Here is an 18,015-nt window from a genome sequence, read left to right as displayed (position 1 = left end):
AAAGCAGGGATGAGCTGAGGGTGGGTTGACCAGCATCATCTTTCCACACTGATGGATAAAATACCCGGCGGCTCTTGCAGCTTCTGCATCCAAAGGGAAGCATTAATGGGGATGGGCTGGCAGTTCATTGATTAATTTTAATTTTTTATAATCGATTTTGCTGCATTCAAGGCTCAGGATCTGCATTACTTCTCTGCATGGCTCGGAGGCACCCCATGGGAGTATTGGTTGTCATGGGGAAAAGGTTAGCTCTGGGTTTTTGGGTTTAAAAATGGCCTGAGTGGGTATTTCAAATGGAATCCCAGACTGGAGAATGGGGGGCTTGTAAAACACTGGCTGACATGGACTTGGGCAGCAGTAAAAGGGTAGTTGTCACCCAACCCTTGATGCAAAATTGCAAAACCCCAACGGAATGGAGGAAAAAATAGAAAAGATCCATAAATCTGACTTTATAACCTTCATCTAGTCTGGAAGGCTATGATAGAGCTGAGGCAAATTAGTCCACCCTTGGGCAAAGCCGAAAAATATTTTAATTCAAACATGAATTCTAGTCAGTATTAAAAATTGTCTTAATTCAGTTTCTTTGACTTCTGCAGTGGATCCTCATTTGTGGAACTGTTCATTTGAGAGGCCTTTTGGGAAAAAGAAAGCTCCATTCTCAAAAATCAGGGTGTTCCTCTTCCCTGGGCTGTGTTTTCCCAGATGCTTTGCAGGAGGTGCAGGGTCTCACATGGGTCTGTGGCTGCCCACTCTGTGCCTCTCTCCATGTCACTGGGCTCAGCTCTCAAGGATATTTCCCATCTGGGTGTCCTACTCTCTTGGTAGCATTTGGGAGTAGAATTTGTTTATTCATCCTGGAAACGCAGAAGGAAGAGGTTGTAGCTGGTTATTTCCTTTGTAAGGTCATTTTTAATAGCTGAGGATGGTACAAATCCCATTGAGTCATGAGCCCTCCCTGTTCTCTCCATTGTGTTGCCTTCTCCTGGGATTTCTGGAGCCATAGGTCAGGCTTGACTCAACTGAGGAAAGCTCTGGCTTTGGGGAGAGGCAAAGGATTGTATCAAAAAGCCATTTTTCCTTTGGGTGCTGGAGTCTGGAACATTTCCATCCCTCTAAAGGATTCATATTCCAACGGCTCATTGAGAAATGTGGTGGAGGAAACCTAGCCCTTGATGGGAATGGGTGATGTCATTGACCGTCTGAGCCATTCCTGGGGAAACTTTGGCATATTCCAGCTTGGTTTTTTGGCTTTGTGCTTGTTACACGTGGGAAAATGAGTAAAAAAACCCTCCCCACAGTGGGAGGAGGGGGATGACATCTTTGCACCTGGCCTTGGAAAGCCTGGGAGGTTGTGGAATGTGGGAGCATGGAGGACAGGAGGGGCTTGAGAGCTGGGATGGCCTTAACTCCTTCCCTGTTGGATTTCCCTCCTGTGAGAGATGAGCGATGCCACGATTGATTCTCACAATTAATGGACAAATATCATGTATATAGGTTAAGAAATGTTTATAGGTTTATAGTTACGTTGTACCCCCTCACATGGTTATCAAGGGACAACTGGAGTTGGGACATCACTATGGAACACAGACCTCCAATCAGGATTTGAGGAAGAGATCTCTACTGGACAGTAAAGATGGACAAACCTTTGAGAGGGGTTAAAGGGTTAAAAAGGGTAAAACCTCGATTGTGAGGGGGCTGAGCACATGGTGGGGAAAATATTTTTCTCCCAGCGCCGTAACCTTTTTTCTTTATTCAGTCTTCTGTTGTATTTTTGACAAGGTTTCATAAACCTTCCTGAACTGTGAAAAGTGAGCAGCTGTTTCTCACGCTTCCTCCCTCAGGTGGATGAGATTTACCACGACGAGTCGCTGGGCGTGCACATCAACATCGTGCTGGTCAGGATGATCATGGTGGGATACCGCCAGGTAAATCCGGCGCTCGCGTTAGAGCAGGACGTGCTCTAATGTTTATTTAGCACTTAGGTAAGCCCAGCCTTGGGAAAACGTGGCAGTTGTCAGAGCCCAGGTGACAACTGTGCTGGGCAGGGGTGAATTTGAACCTTCTTTAGCCCGGATTTTGGGGGCTGAGGGCCTGGACAGCCCCTGAGGGAGGTGGTGGGTGGGTGGGTGTGATCTGCTGGTACCTGCTTGCTCTGGGATGTGGGGAAAACCACAGAGGCTTCCTCAGAGCTCTGAGGTGATGGGGTAGAGGTGGCTTCCCACACTGAGAGGAGAAGCTGAGGTTGGGATCTCCTTGACTCATCTCCCTGGCTGTCCTGTAGCTCTCGTGTGGCCTGGGCATGGCCAGGAAAAGCGTGGGAAGGTTTCCTGAGAAGTTTTCCTGTGGTTTCTCAGGCTGCACTTACTTTTTAATGCTTGTTCGAGCACAGCAGCCAGATTTTTCTTTAAAACAATGTGATTTTCTGTACTTTTTTGGGGCAAGCCCCTGTCCCACAGCAAGTGTTCTAGCAAGGGTGTTAATGACTCAACACAGTGATGTCTCTGTGTGTGATCTGCAAATAAGACCAGTTAGGTATTGGAAAAAAACTTCCTTATTATAGAAATATGCTTGGCTGGCAGAAACCCAAATACATCCTGGACATCCAGGGATGGTTCTGACGAGCAGGGATAAGGATGGAGGCTGGCCCATTTTTGGAGGCTTCCATGGAACCAGGGACATAATGTCTAGCTGAGAAAACCAACAATCCATTTGGCTTCATCCCAGTGACGTTTGTGCTCTGGGCTGGAGGTTGATCTGAGGAGGGGAAGGGATTTGAAGCTGTGGTGATACAGTGGGGTGGGAACTGCCAGGCTCTGTTAGGGATGATTTTTCCTCCCCAAAGCCAGCTCTGGAGACAGCTGCTTTGTCCAGCTACGTCACTTCTCAGGTTCAGGGTATGATGTAGAAAAGAAGGAATGGATGAATCTTTTTTGAATCCAGGAGAGATCTCAGCTCCCTGTTTGGATCTGATGCTTCCTGAGCGAGTCCTCCTGCAGCTTTGTCTTGGTTTGAAAGCCAGGTGTCTGCTAAGGAAGGCAGGAGCCTCCCCTGAATTGGAAAATGTAACCCCCCCCCCCAACTCTGAATTGCTATAAATTTTAAATTAAGGGGCTCTCAGGCAAAGATATGGGAGCAGGAATAACTGTTCTTTACTAGGGAAGAAAATAAAAGGATAAAATAAACAATGCAGTAAACCAAAACAACAGTGACAGAGTCAAAACACGACCTGACACCCACTTGGTCAGGGTGTTGGTGGCAGTCCCATTGGAAATGTGGCTGCAGCCCTCCTGGAGTGTCAGATGTGGTTCTGTTGGAGCAGTGATCCTGTAGAAGAGTGTAGTCTTCCTCTGAAGATCCAGTGGAAGAAGAGGCAGCTGCTGTTCCTCTGGGAAATCCAGTGGAGAAGCTGTGCTGGTGTCCCAGAATCTCAGATTATATCTGGGTAGGAATGCTTGGCTCCTCCCTCTGGGCTCACATCTCCCAGTGGGATGCTATAGTTCTTATCAGTCATGCAGGGAGCTTCAATAGCCTGTTATCAGCAGGTGACTCCCCAGAGAGATGACTGGTTGTGGAAGAGACAAGGAAAGCTGCCCACTTGACAGAAGACAACTGCCATACAGATGGCAAATAGAATACAATTTGCTTGGCGATCCAGGACAAGCTTCTTCTTCCCTCTTGGGAAATAGGAAGGAGAGGGAGGAGAAGGAGAGAGAAGGAGAGGGAGATACCCTTACCCTCTCTCAGTTGGGAACTCCAGCTCCTGACAGCTGCTAGGGGTGAAGAATGCATGAACATTTGGAAGAGTGAAGGAAATGCTTGCATTTCCTGCCTTCTTCCCCAAACCACCCCACTTGGGACAGCACCTCCTTGGCTTGCAGGGGAAGGGCAGCAGCTGTTCCTGCCCTGCCCAGCAGTGGGTTTCCCGTTGCTCTCCCTGCAGTCGGTGAGCCTGATCGAGCGGGGCAATCCGTCGCGCAGCCTGGAGCAGGTGTGCCGCTGGGCGCACTCTCAGCAGCGCCCCGACCCCGCGCACGCCGAGCACCACGACCATGCCGTCTTCCTCACCAGGCAAGATTTTGGGCCCGCAGGTATGCAAGGTACTGTATTTGTCTCGATCAGGTATGTGCAGTCTGCCCGGGGGGGGAAAAGCCAGCGAGGGGTGAGAGGATTTTCTTGTGAGCACAGTTTCTTGGCCAGTGAGGTCCAGAAAAAGGTTATAAAGATCGGTATTTTTTTAAATTCACTTGATGAGGAAGAGAGAGACAGAGAATTAATCCAGAGCATCAGCCTGAATGGATAAAATATCTTTATTTATCCATATCCAATGGATTAAATATCTTTATTTATCCTTCGATTTCATTTACCAAGTCCTCTCCTTGGCCCAAAATGCCTTAAAATATAAAAATAAGATAAAAAAAGATGAAATACTGCAGGAAGCCCCATTGGGACAATCAATTTGTTCTGTCCCTTGGAGGACCTTTAAAGCCTGTTTTTATATGGATTTATTTCTTGGACATGGGAGCATTCAATAAATCCTGGGCCAAAGAGGAAGTTCTACTGCAGGAATCTCTCACCCTCTTGGTGCAGAGATTGTGCTGGTGTGCTCTGAGAAGTTGGAGGCCTTGCTAATAAAAGTTTTCAGGAAAACATTCTGATGTTTCATGACTTCATTAGGAAAACAGGTGCTTGGTGTTACCAGGAGAGGTGACTTTCCCTGTTGTGAGCCTGCTGCTTCCAAATTCCCATCTCCTCCTTTCCACGCTGGTGGCCAGGTCTGGATGTCCATCAGGAGGCTCCATTGATGCCGTGGATGGGGTGGGTATTGTCACCCTGATCTGTAGCACAGGTCCTCCTGGTGTGCACAGGAGGAAGGAAAGGTGGAGAAGAAAACCTGTCCTAACTTGGATGACCTCCCTGAGAAGGATCCCCCTCAGCAGGAGATGAACCTCAGGAGATATCCAGCTGGAAACCCTCCTGAGTGTGCCAGTGGTCTTGTGGCCACCAAGTAGCAGGTTTTGGGTTGTCCCAAGATGGTGTCCTGCCCTGGTCTCCTTGTCCAGAGTCACACGGGTGCAATACCAGCTTTTGTTTCGTTTTTCTAGACCCTTCCTGGCAAAGTGACTGTGTCCCAAGGCATTGGTAAATGAGAGGACCTTTTTTGGCAGAAGGGGGAGGCTCCCTAGGCTGCCCCTTGGTGGGAAGGAGTTGTGAGATCCATGGAGCAGCCCTGCTCCAGGGGTGCTCCTTCCAGCAGCTCCTTCCCCTTTTTCCTGTGGATCTGGCTCTCTGCTTGTCACACATCTCCAGGACTTTCTGCAGAATCCCCATGTCCTTGCCTGGCTGTGCTGCATGGCACAAGCAACTCCTCATCCACTGGGAATCTCCCTCTGATTGGGCTGCTGGAATAGTAACACCATGCTTGCTCTTGCCTCTTTTCCCCAAAACAAAGTCCTTGTGGACCCCCAACACTCTGTTAAGCTCAGGGATGCGTGGAATGAAGGACCAGAGCATGGCACTGCATTATCCCAAATATGCCCTTTGAAGAGAAGAGCAGTGGACAGATGGGCTGTAAACTTTAATTGCTGCTGTAGAGGTCTTGTCTCTCTGCAGTGGGTGGCACAGAGGGGTTTTCTGGCCTGGGCTGAAGGATGCTTGTGCTCAGAATTAAATATTTTTCAGGTAGTTGCTTCTCATCATCATTCTCCTGTGGAGAACCTTTTGTTCTCCTTCCAATTCTTACTGGAGTCTCCCTTACAAAAACTTGCCTTTGTGAGCATCCACCTTTTCATATTCCTTTGTCCCATCTCCCATCTGCAGCTTCTTTGGTTGGGAATTTATCCAATTTTCATCTTGGACAAAATGAATTTGCCTTCCCCTTGTAGAGAAAGCTTCTCATGACTTTATTCTTTCTTGTGGAAAGCTTCATGGGGGTAAAAAAAAATCTTTTCAAATTATTCATCCAGGGCTTGATTTATTACTCTATGGTTAAACCCCATTATGGGAGTGACTTGGTGTGGATCAAGTATCCCACAAGGATTGGGGGGCTCTGTGGACCCCGTGGTTTGGCCAGGGTGGGTGTAGGGGATGTGCATCTCCCTCAGCTCATCAGCACCCCTCTCCTGCTGGTGCCCACTCCTGGTTGACTGAGCTCTCCCCTTGCAGCATCACAGCCCCCAGGGCACAGTTATCCAGCATGGTCCTGCCCTGCTTTTGCCTCTCTGACCTTTCAGTCCTTCCTTCACTAACTCCCTTGATGCCAAAAAGGGTCAGCCTCAACACACGTAAAAAAAACTTCGGGAGTTAATTCTGGAGTGTGCTTGTTGAGCTAATTGAATTGGGCAGAAATAAGGTGAAAAAGGAAGGAAAAGTGACCAAAATGGAGGTGATGTGTTGCTGCCTAGACAGGGGAAGATTCCTCTGCCCACAGCTACCCCACTGCACTGCACTTGATCGAGGGCTGGGTCCTGGGGCTGGGGTGAGTGCATGTGTGGGTGAGCCCCGTGGGGAGCAGGGCTGTGGTTTTGGCAGGGCTCTGGGGAGAGCCTCATGCCTTTTCTCCTCTCTCATTTTCCTTCTTTATTTGTTTTAAATGAAGAAGAATGTGGGGGAGGCCATTCCTGGGCTGGGAGGCCATGGCCACCCTTGCTGGCAGGATGTTGCTGCTGTTCCTGCCCTCCTGCCTTCCCAGGTGTGTTGGCACAAGGGCACAGTGGTGCCAGCAAGCCCCACAACAACCTCTGCTGGCTTTTGGCACACACTGGTAAGCCTGTCCTTGGGCTGCCACCCAAGTGACCTGGGCAGTGACCCCTCCCCTCCAGCGCCTTCCTCTCTGTTTACTCTCCTGTTGCAGCAAAGCCAGGTTATGCATTTGTGGGTTTCTTTTTTTTTTTCTTAATTTTTCATTTTTTCCCCTCCTCTCTTAAAGGTTTTCTCTCTCCTCTCCTCCTCTGTCCTTCCCTCCTGTCTTTGCCCCAGGCTACGCTCCGGTGACAGGGATGTGCCACCCTCTCCGCAGCTGCACCCTCAACCACGAGGACGGCTTCTCCTCGGCCTTTGTGGTGGCCCACGAGACCGGGCACGTGTAAGTCCTGGGGGCAGAGCTGGCTGGGGTGGTGCCCCTCCCTTTAAGAAGGGGGCTTTCCTTCTGCTGCTGCAGCTGTGAATCCCTTGGGATCTTCCCTTCCAGGTTGGGCATGGAGCACGACGGGCAGGGCAACCGCTGCGCCGACGAGACCAGCATGGGGAGCATCATGGCGCCGCTGGTGCAGGCCGCCTTCCACCGCTACCACTGGTCCCGCTGCAGCAAGCAGGAGCTCAACCGCTACATCCAGTATGCCCCTTCCAGCTGGGGGGACATGGCCTCCCCTCAGACCCACACTTTTGGTGGCTTTTGGTACCCATAGGTGCTCCCAGGGCTGGAGGGCCTCTGGAGACAGGCTAGAAGAGATGAGGGTGTTCGGCCTGGAGGATGGAAGGTTCCGGGGAGGCCTTGGAGCCTCTTGCAGTGCCTAAAGGCTCCAGAGAGGGACTTTGGAGAAGGGGGAAAGGCTTCCCACTGACAGAGAGTAGGGTTAGTTGGGATATCGGGAAAAAGTTCTTTCCTGTGGGGGAGATGAGGCCCTGGCACAGGCTGCCCAGAGCAGCTGTGTCTGCCCCTGGATGCCTGGAAGTGTCCAAGGCCAGGCTGGACACTGGGGCTTGGGGCAACCTGGTTTAATAGAAGGTGTCCCTGCCCATGGCAAGGGGCTGGAACTCTACGGCCTTGAAGGACCATTCCGACCCAAGCCATTCTGTGATTCCATGATAATTCAAATTCTCTATAGCTGAATTTGGAGAGTGGCCTGGAGCTGAGGGATGGGGTGATTGCAAGAAATCCTCTGTCTGACTCTGCAGCTCCTACGACTGCCTCCTGGATGACCCCTTTGAGCACCAGTGGCCCACACTACCTGAGCTGCCAGGAATTAATTATTCCATGGACGAGCAGTGCCGCTTCGACTTCGGTGTGGGCTACAAGACCTGCACGGCAGTGAGTAGGGGCTGCATGGCCACACTGTCCCCCCTCCCTGGGGTCCCCAGCCAGCCTGGCTGCCTCCAGCCTGCTGGCATTCGCTGCTGCTGTCCCAGTCCAGCTCCTCTGTGCTCCCCAGTTCCGCACCTTCGACCCCTGCAAGCAGCTGTGGTGCAGCCACCCGGACAACCCCTACTTCTGCAAGACCAAGAAAGGGCCACCCTTGGACGGCACTGAGTGCTCTCCTGGCAAGGTAGGGGCTGGTCCCGCTTCCTGTAGGAGGGATGTGTCTGAGGGCACCATGAAGGGCACCTTCCTCCCGTGCTGTACCCTTTCTGTAGTTCTGTGGGTGCAGGAGGGCTCTCCACTGATGCGGAGTGCTTTGGAAGAGGCCTGGAACTCATTCCTTGTCCTCCCTTCCAGTGGTGCTTCAAGGGCCACTGCATCTGGAAGACGTCGGAGCAGCCTTACAGCCAGGATGGCAGCTGGAGCTCCTGGTCCAAGTTTGGCTCGTGCTCCAGGACCTGCGGGGGAGGCGTGCGGTCCCGCAGCCGCAGCTGCGACAACCCACCGTACGTCTGGGCTCTGCCTCCCTCCCTTTGCCCGCCTGGAACTGCCCACGACCCAGGGGTTCCTGGCTCCTCCCCTTGCTGGCAGGGGTGGGGACATCAGTTCCTGCAGGAGCTGTGCTATTGTATTTGTGGGGTGCCCTGTGGCAGGAAGGAATGATGAATCTGGCTCCATGTTCTCAGAAGGCTAATTTATTATGATACTATATTATATTAAAGAATGCTATAGTATACTAAAAAATACAGAAAGGATAGTTACAGAAGGCTAAAAAGATAATAATGAAAACTCATTACTCTCTCTCCAGAGTCCAACACACCTTGACCCTGATTGGCCAATAAGTCAAAACAATTCACATGAAACCAGTGTAACAAGCCCCTGTTGGATCAACCAGTTGGATTGATCAGCACCAATTGGAACAATCTCCAAACACATTCCAAAACAGCAAAACACAGGAGAAGCAATGAGATAATTATTGTTTTCCTTTTTCTCTGAGGCTTCGCAACTTCCCAGGAGAAAAATCCTGGGCAAAGGGATTTTTCCAGAGAACATGAACGCCACACTGTGCCATGTGTTTGGGCACTGAGCCGTGCTGGGGTTGAGCACCATTCCCTCTCCAGCACTCTTACCAGCCACTGGGTTTGTTTTGCAGCCCAGCATACGGAGGGCGCCCGTGCCCGGGAGCCACCTACGAGTACCAGGTGTGCAATGCTGAGGAGTGCCCAGGGCCCTTCCAGGATTTCCGTGCCCAGCAGTGCTCCAAGCGCAACTCCTACTACACCCACCAGAACAGCAAACACTCCTGGCTTCCCTATGAGCACCATGATGGTGAGTGGTGGCAGGTCCTGGCAAAGGAGCAGCAGCCAGACTCCTCCAGAGGAATTCCTCTGCCCTGGTGGCCATCATCCTGGGGTGGAGATTGTGCCAGCTGCACAGATGTTGGGCTCTGGGAAGCTCCTGAGCTGGAAACTGTTGTGCAATAAGCCAACATCAGGCAGGCAGCTTTTTAAAATCATGGAATCACAGAGTGGTTTGGGTTGGAAGGGACCTTAAAGATATTCTCATTCCCACCCTGCAGCCGTCGGCAGGGACACCTTCCACTAGACCAGGTTACTCACAGTTGGAAGAACACTTCCAGGGGCAGCCACAGCTTCTCTGGGCAACCTGTGCCAGGGCCTTCCCACCTGCACAATACAGAATTTCTTCCCAATACCCCACCTAACCCTGCCTTCTGACAGTTTGAAGTCATTCCCAGTCTTCACAAGCTGAAGGGTGCTTGTGCTCAGAAGTAAATATTTTCCAGGTAGTTGCTTCTGACCATCATTCTCCTGTGGAGAACCTTTTGTACTCCTTCCAATTCTTACTGGAGTCTCCCTTACAAAAACCTGCCTTTTCATATTCCTTTGTCCCATCTCCTATCCACAGCTTCTTTGGTTGGGAATTTATCCAATTTTCATCCTAGGCAAAATGAATTTGCCTTCCCCTTGTAGAGAAAGCTTCCCACAACTTTATTCTTTCTTGTGGAAAGTTTCATGGGGGTAAAAAAAAAATCTTTTCAAGTTATTTATCCAGGGCTTGATTTATTACTCTATGGTTAAACCCCATTATGGGGTTTAATGTGTCACACCTTTCACCTTGTCCAAGGTCCCTCTCCAGCTTTCTTGGAGCCCCTTCAGGCACTGGAAGGGGCTCTAAGTTCTCTCTGGAGCCTTCTGTTCTCCAGGCTGAACGCTCCCAGCTCTCCCAGCCTGTTTCCAGAGCAGAGCTGCCTACTTGCATTGCAGCCTCATGTAGCATGTCCTGTCCTTTCCTTAATTTCCTGAGTGTACCAGGAAGAAGTGCAGGCTCCTGAGCTGCAAATGGAGATCAGCCACGTGAATGTCCTGGCCTTTGGAATTGTGGCTGTGCTCAGGGGTACAAGCTGAGATGAGTTTCTGCCTTCACTCGCCCTAATGAATTTCTACAACCCCCTTTTTCCTCCCACCTCTCTTTTTCTCTCCCTTCCCTTTTCCTGTGCCACAGATGCTCAGAAGTGTGAGCTGATCTGCCAGTCTGAGGGCACGGGAGATGTGGTGTTCATGAACCAGGTGGTTCACGACGGGACCCGCTGCAGCTACCGAGACCCCTACAGCGTCTGTGTCCGGGGGGAGTGCCTGGTGAGGAGCTCCTGTGGGGCTGTCTCTGTCCTTTCCCTGGCCAGGAGAGAGCTCAGCCCCTTGGGGACACAGGTTTTGTCCCTGGGGACCAAGCCCGTGTGCAGCAAAGGGGGATGGCAGAGCCATGGCCTGGGCCGCTGTTGGGTACCTGTTGCTGATTCCCCGATTTCCGTGACTCTGGCTGGGCCCTCCAAGGGTCCCAGGGCTGGACCCTCCTGGAGTGGTCTTGTGTCAGGAGAGACACACTGGACCTTTTTGGTCTTCAGGTTCTTGTTTATTGTTATCTTATCTAAAGTTTTGCACACTGTCCACACCAGGCTCAGCGCACTGGAAAAGCACTGCAAAAATGGCAAACAATCTCTTGTTCCAAGGGCTTTTAAAGCTAAACTATCCAATTAAGAACTGACACCTGGATTATTTTCCCTTTTAACCCAGTAACTGATCCCAAAGAGCTGCAATGGGGACTTTTCCACCCAATTACAAAATGCCACCCATACCCATGGAGAAGGAGGAAGAAGAAGCATGAGGAAGAAGCCCAGGATGACACCCTGTGCCCTCCATCTTGCTTCCATCCACAGCACACTAAAAATTCCAAAACCTCAATTTCTCACCAAGTGATACACCTACACTACTCTCTAAAATCTACTTCACACCCTAGTGGATTCTAGTCTGTTCTGGAGTGTAGGAAACTTTCTCCATGAATGAGGGTCCAAGTCAGTGCTCCTCTGGGTGTCAGGGCACCCCAGAGCAGACAGGGAAATATTCCCAGTGCTCTGGGTTTCCACAGGCCGCAGGGCTGTAACCCTGGGCTGGGCTGCAGGGCTGTAATCCCAGGCTGGACCTCAGGCATGTAACCCAGGCTTGTCCTCTCATCCCCCGGGTGCCAGCACGTCGGCTGTGACAAGGAGGTTGGCTCCCTGAAGCAGGATGACAAGTGTGGGGTCTGCGGGGGGGACAATTCCCACTGCCGGACGGTGAAGGGGACATTGGCCAAGACCCCCAAGCAGCCAGGTGAGAGGCGTGGGTGGGCTTGGAAGCGGATTCACGAGCTGGATTCATGTGTCCAGTTGGAGGAAACCTGCTCTTTTTCTTCTCTCCATCCTTCTTCCCTCCCTTTCAGGTGTTTTGAAGATGTTTGAGATCCCAGCTGGAGCAAGGCACCTTCAGATAGAGGAGATAGAGCCAGCATCCCACAGCATCGGTGAGCATGCCCTAGTGCACCTTTCCCTTCACCCTTTCTCAATCCTTCTCTCATAATTCCCACTAAAGAGGGTCTTGTTTAGGTCATTCCCACCCTCCAAAGTGAGTGAAGTCCAGAGTTGGTGGCAGTCCAGAGGGAATGATATTGAAAATATCCCCTTTCTCCTCCAGCTGTTAAGAATCAAGCCACGGGGAACTTCATCCTGAATGCCAAGGGCCAAGAAGCCAAAAGCCAAGTATTCATTGAGATGGGCTTGGAGTGGGAATACACTGTGGAACAAGGCAAGGAGAGCCTGAAAACCAGCGGTCCCCTGCATGAGGCCATCAGTGTTTTGGTAAGCCTGGCTGGCAGGTGCTCTGGGGGCTTGGGGACCACTGTCACAGACAGGGGAGCTGGTCTGAGACGTGATGTGGCAGGTGATGGAAGGATGTGGGTAGAGGAAGAGGGCATGTTATTAAATCCAGGGAATGAGCCAACGAAAAGCAAGGGGTGATGAGCTGTGAGAGGTAATGGCACACGGATATGTTGCTGCATTTTGCTCTGCAGCAATTGCTTATGACTCCAAATCCCATTTTGGTTATGCTGGTATGTGGAGAATTAGAGGTTGGGTTCCCTGGACATGCAGGGAATGGCAGGTCTGTGCTCCCATCCATCCCTGTGTCCTAGTTTTGGGCAGAGGCCGCCTTGCCATGTGGTCCCTTTCCCATGGCATCATTCTTCCCCCTCTCTGACTGCTCCCTCTGTCCCTGCAGGTCATCCCTCAGGAGGAGGAGGTGAGGAGCAGCCTCATGTACAGGTACATCATCCACGAAGACCTGCTGCCCATGATTGGAAATAACAATGTCCTGCTGGAGGAGATGGATTCCTACGAGTGGGCCCTCAAGAGCTGGTCCCAGTGCTCCAAGGCGTGTGGAGGAGGTAACTTCCTCTTCATAGCAGCCTACAGGGAATGCTTGGGGGGTGCTTGGGTATGGTAGAGGGTGTGTGAGCCCCTTGGGGCATCTCTGGCATGGAGAAATTGTTGCAAAGCAGTTTGAGTGAGCATTTTAGCCGGATTTCTTACGGAAAGAGGCTTGCATGATTGTGTGTGTGTACCTTTGTCTGTCTATCCATAGACCTGCTAGGATTTTTAAATTCCTTGGCTGTTTTAGCTGGATTAGAGCCAAGAAACAGTATTTTTGAAGATGATCACTACTAAAGTTTGCACAGAAGTAGGCGTGAGGTTTTCTGGTGAAAGCCTCATTTCCATACTGGGATCTGACCCTCAGATTGTGGGGGGCACCTTGTGCTCTGGGAATCAGAGTAGTTTGGGTTGGAAGGAACCTTTAAAGGCCACCTAGTCCAAACCCCTGCCACGGGCTGGGACATTTTCCATGAGCTGTCTGTACTCCACAGCAGCCTTGGGACCCTGAGGGTGGGTCCAGCAGCCACACGAGCATCCTCAGCAAACCTTGGGTCCCACCTGAGTGGTGACATCTCAGAGCACATATCCCAGCAGGATATGTGAGATATGCAGGATATCCCAGCAGGATATTATGCAGGAGAAAGATCTGGGGGATTCTGGAGGGTCTCCCACACCCATCCCCTCACTGCCCACGCTCTGCCCCTTAAGGCATCCAGTACACCAAGTACGGCTGCCGTCGGAAAAGCGACAACCGGATGGTGCATAGGAACTTCTGTGACAACAGCAAGAAGCCAAAGCCAATCCGGAGGCGCTGTAACCTCCAGGAATGCTCCCAGCCCATGTAAGTCCTCTCTGTGTGGCCCAGGGTGCTTCCACTCTTCGTTGAGGCAATTCAGGGTTGGATTGGGAGCTTTTTCAGCATAAGCATCGCCTGAAATGCCTTCTCCTTGTCCTTCTTTCCCTGCTGGCAGGTGGGTGGCTGAGGAGTGGGGCGCCTGCAGCCGCTCCTGCGGGAAGCTGGGGGTGCAGGCGCGGGGGGTGCAGTGCATGCAGCGCCTGCAGGACGGCACCAACCGCACCCTGCACAGCAAGAACTGCCCCGGGCAGCGCCCCGAGACGCGCCGGCCCTGCGGCCGCCTGCCCTGCCCCACACAGTGGAGGACAGGAGCCTGGTCCGAGGTGAGGAGGAGGGTATGAGGGTGGTGTCTGGGTTTGGAAAGACAGGAGTCTGCTAAGGAAAGCAGGAGTCTCCTCTGAAATGGAGAATGTAAACCCTCCCCGCCCCTCCAAATTGCTATAAATTTTAAATTGATGGGCTCTCGGGCAAAAATATAGGAGCAGGAAATAACAGTTCTTTAATAGGGAAGGAAAAAAATAAATTATAAAATAAACAATGCAGTACACTAGAACAACACTGACAGAGTCACAACCCAACCTGACACCCTGTGGGATGTTGGTGGCAGTCCAATTGGAAATGTGGCTGCAGTCCTCCTGAAGTGTCAGGTGTGGTTCTGTTGGAGTAGGGTTCCTGTAGAAGGGTTCAGTCTTCCTCTGAAGATCCTGTGGAAGTGATAGCTGCTGTTCCCGTGGAGAAAGCCATGCTGGTGTCTCAAAAACCTCTGGATTGTATCTGGGTAGCAATGCTTGGCTCCTCCCTCTGGGCTCACATCAGCCAATGGGATGTTATAGTTCTTAGCAGCCATGCAGTGATATTCAATAGTCTGTTATCAGCAATGTCCCCTCCCGAGGGAGGTGTGAATGTGGTCACTCAAAGAGAGAGATAAGGCAAACTGCCCGCTTGACAAAGGTAATCTGCCATACAGATGGTGATTGAAAACATCTTGCATTACAATCTTCAACAGGTGGGTGTGAAGGTCAGGTGCTTATAGGGGTCATGGAGTAGAACCCTAGACTGGTTTGGTTCAAAGGGAGCTGTAAAGGTCACCTAGTCCAACCCCCACGCCATGGACAGGGACAGTTTCCATCAGACCAGGTTGCTCAGAGTCTCACCCAGCCTGACCTTGGTGGAGATAAGGGTACAAGAGACAGTGATGTTTTCACAGAATGCTGGAATGGTTTGGGTTGGAAGGGACCTTAAAGCCCATCTCATTTCAACCCCTTGGTCAGGTCACCTTCTACCAGGCCAGGTTGCTCCAAGCCTGGCTTCGAAAACTTCCATGGATAAGGGTACAAGGAAAAGTGAGAGGGGAAAGCATCCCTGTGCAGAGAGTGTGGGGGTTTGGGAGACAGGGAGGGAAACCCCACATCAGAAAGCAAAATCCACCTGAGGAACAGTCAGCAGCACATCCTGGAGGGCTGTGGAGGCTATCACTGACTGCCTGTCTGTCTGTCTGTCTGTCTGGGCGCAGTGCTCGGTGACCTGTGGGGAAGGCGTCCAGCAGCGGCAGGTGGTGTGCAAGGGCAGTGACAGCAGTGCACGCTGTGAGGGTGACAAGCCAGAGGCCATCCAGGGCTGCCACGTGGCCATCTGCCCAGGTAAGGGGAGGAGGAAGAGGTGGCACTGGGATGGGACATGTGCTGGTGGGGATCAATGCCCATGAACGCCTCCAGCCTGCTGTGGCTTCAGGTGATGCCAGTGTACGAGGTTGGGTTGAACTTCCCTGATGTGGCTGGCAGTAAAAAAAAGTTAAACGCCAACCAAAATATTTCCCTTCTCTGCTCTTAGCCTTGGCATTGGCTGGTTTTGGATTTTCTGGCAGTTTGAACTTGTGATGAGCTGGTGGAGATGGGCCCCCTGGAGTTTATCTTGGGTGGGGTTTGAGTGGCTTAAATGCTGGGTGCCTAAGGGATTTAATTTTTAAGGAGATCCTGTAAAACGAACCAAACACCCTCCCGAGGAGTTTTGAGTGCCCTCAGCCTCCCGTGGCTGCTGGGCATTGTGCTGCTCTCTCTGCAGGGAAGCTCTCTGGCATCACCACCAGTGCTGATGCCGGTGACCACGGCACGACCAAAGGGCAGCGGGTTCCCCAGGAGGGAGCCAAAAATCCTGTGAGCAAGATCTCCTCCAGTAAGTGCCCGTGTGAGGGCGGTGCTGCCCAGGATACCCCTCCCGAGGAGCTGTGCAGGCAGGGCAGAGCTGGGAGCGCACCCAGCGCCGCTCCCGGGGAGCTCCAGCCGCCGCTGCTGCCTCTGCTCCAGAGCGCGGTGCTCCATTGCCATCTCGTGGCCTGCGAGGTCCTGCAGTTTCCCTGCTGAACTCCTTTTGCCTCCTGGCTTTTATGCCCTTTCCTTTTTACTTCAGAATTTTTTAAGCAGGGAAATGGCTTCTGATTTTTCCTCCTCAGAGTCCTTCATAGCTGGGGCTCAGTGCATCTTGGTTTGCAGCATCCCTTGCTCTCTGTTTTTTCTCCATGCACAGAATCCCTCAGTGCTTTGGCTTCATTTTCCAGGTCCCTCTTGCCTGCTTCCTATGTGGATAGGCAGCACCCTTGTCTTGGTTTGGAAAGACAGGAGTCTGCTAAGGAAGGCAGGAGCCTCCCCTGAAATGGAGAATGTAAACACACCACACCCCCCCCCAGTGGCTATAAATTTTAAATTGATGGGCTCTCAGGCAAAAATATAGGAGCAGGAAATAATAGTTCTTTAATAGGGAAGGAAAAAAATAAAATTATAAAATAAACAATGCAGTACACTAGAACAACACTGACAGAGTCACAACCCAACCTGACACCTTGTGGGATGTTGGTGGCAGTCCAATTGGAAATGTGGCTGCAGCCCTCCTGGAGTGTCAGGTGTGGTTCTGTTGGAGCGAGGAGGGTCTGTAGAGAAGGATGTATTCTTGCTCTGAAGATCCAGTGGAAAAGACAGCTGCTGTTCCTCTGGGGGACCCAGTGGAGAAAGCCGTGCTGGTGTCTCACAAACCTCTGGATTATATCTGGGTAGCAATGCTTGGCTCCTCCCTCTGGGCGGAGCATTTCACAATGGGATGTTATAGTTCTTATCAGCCATGCAGTGACATTCAATAGTCTGTTATCAGCAATGTCTCCTCCCGAGGGAGGTGTGAATGTGATCACTCAAAGAGAGAGATTAAGGCTAACTTGACAAAAGATAATCTGTCATACAGATGGTAATTGAAAACATCTTGCATTGCAATTTCCCTTTGGGAATCCTATGGGAGGAGCGCAGGGCTGGGAGCCCAATGCCACCTTATTTTGTGCTGCTCTGTCCCTCTCCAGGGGAGCCTTGCCTCGGGGACAAGTCCATCTTCTGCCAGATGGAGGTCCTGGCTCGCTACTGCTCCATCCCTGGATACAACAAGCTCTGCTGTGAATCCTGTGGGAAGAAAGCCTCCTCCACCACGGGCTCAACCCCTGCCACCAGCATTTCCCCAGGATCCACCACTCCCAGCCCTGCTCTGCCTCTCCTCCCCTACCCCACCACCCCAGCTCGGGGGGAGCCTGCTGGGGACCCCACTGTGGCACCTGGGCTATCCAGCAGTGCTTTCCCAGAGGAGCTGCCAGCCCCCAGGGAGCAGGGAAGGGGCCAGGGGGCCAGGTAACTTGCTCAGAACCACCTCCCTGTGAGGCTGGCAAAGCCTTTCTCCCCTTCCCTCCCGTTCTCTCCACCTTTTTCCTCTCCCCCAACTTCCAGCGATGGTTTCCATGGGTGGCACTGCCAAGTTTGGGAATGACCTGGCTCCACATCCAGAAATTCCTGGGAAAACCACTCATTTCCCATGGTCCTGCTTGCCCTCCCAGCTGTGCCATGGTGCTTTTTGACAGTGCTGTGGGGGAAAAAAGGTGGAAAAGAGCAAAAAAAAAGCCATGGGAACACAGGCTACTTCCTCCCAAGGTGCTAAAAAGATGTGGGAGGGACATGGCTTTAATGTTGCATTTTCCTTCCCCCTGCTCCAAGCAGCAGCACAGGATGTGCTGGACAGGAGGGTCCTGGCTTGGTGGTTCAGCCCTGGAGCTTGGCGAGAGCAATGGGAGGATCCTGGGAATCTGGTGGGGAAAACTGGAGGGGAGGTGCTGAGGTAAGGAGAGGGGAAATCCCAAACTGCTGCTTTGGGCTGTCCCTGATGGGGTAGAGAGTTTGGGAAACGTGTCTGGGGGAAGGTGGAACGTGCCAAGCATAGAGCTGCTTCTGTCCTGGAGGCAGGAGATGGTCCAGGAGATTCCAAAGTGAGCAATAAGAACCACAGGTCAAAGACCAAAAA

At 51.8% G+C, this 18,015-nt stretch overlaps 1 protein-coding gene across 3 annotated transcripts in view; it reads left to right on the top strand.

The window, feature by feature from the left end:
- ADAMTS14 (ADAM metallopeptidase with thrombospondin type 1 motif 14) overlaps nt 1–17,647 on the top strand; it is a 32,134-nt gene extending 14,487 nt beyond the window's left edge. The window contains exons 5-22 of one of the 3 annotated variants that reach the window (XM_074544353.1): nt 1,842–1,925; nt 3,941–4,088; nt 6,976–7,081; nt 7,187–7,330; nt 7,894–8,026; nt 8,148–8,261; nt 8,432–8,580; nt 9,228–9,403; nt 10,598–10,731; nt 11,619–11,742; nt 11,852–11,932; nt 12,103–12,266; nt 12,685–12,850; nt 13,545–13,677; nt 13,808–14,015; nt 15,206–15,332; nt 15,754–15,864; nt 17,033–17,647. In XM_074544353.1, the coding sequence (XP_074400454.1) occupies nt 1,842–1,925; nt 3,941–4,088; nt 6,976–7,081; nt 7,187–7,330; nt 7,894–8,026; nt 8,148–8,261; nt 8,432–8,580; nt 9,228–9,403; nt 10,598–10,731; nt 11,619–11,742; nt 11,852–11,932; nt 12,103–12,266; nt 12,685–12,850; nt 13,545–13,677; nt 13,808–14,015; nt 15,206–15,332; nt 15,754–15,864; nt 17,033–17,355 (2,625 nt within the window). In that variant the 3' untranslated portion in view covers nt 17,356–17,647. Of the gene's footprint in view, nt 1–1,841; nt 1,926–3,940; nt 4,098–6,975; nt 7,082–7,186; nt 7,331–7,893; nt 8,027–8,147; nt 8,262–8,431; nt 8,581–9,227; nt 9,404–10,597; nt 10,732–11,618; nt 11,743–11,851; nt 11,933–12,102; nt 12,267–12,684; nt 12,851–13,544; nt 13,678–13,807; nt 14,016–15,205; nt 15,333–15,753; nt 15,865–17,032 lie in introns of all 3 variants that reach the window. The other 2 variants (XM_074544352.1, XM_074544354.1) reach the window with 2 other exon arrangements.
- The last annotated feature ends 368 nt before the right edge of the window (nt 17,648–18,015 follow it).

This window comes from Zonotrichia albicollis, chromosome 7 (genome assembly GCF_047830755.1).
Source record: "Zonotrichia albicollis isolate bZonAlb1 chromosome 7, bZonAlb1.hap1, whole genome shotgun sequence".
Lineage (NCBI taxonomy): Eukaryota > Metazoa > Chordata > Aves > Passeriformes > Passerellidae > Zonotrichia > Zonotrichia albicollis.
The sequence above is the reverse complement of the archived record's forward strand: the minus strand, read 5'-3'. Positions and strand labels throughout refer to the sequence as shown.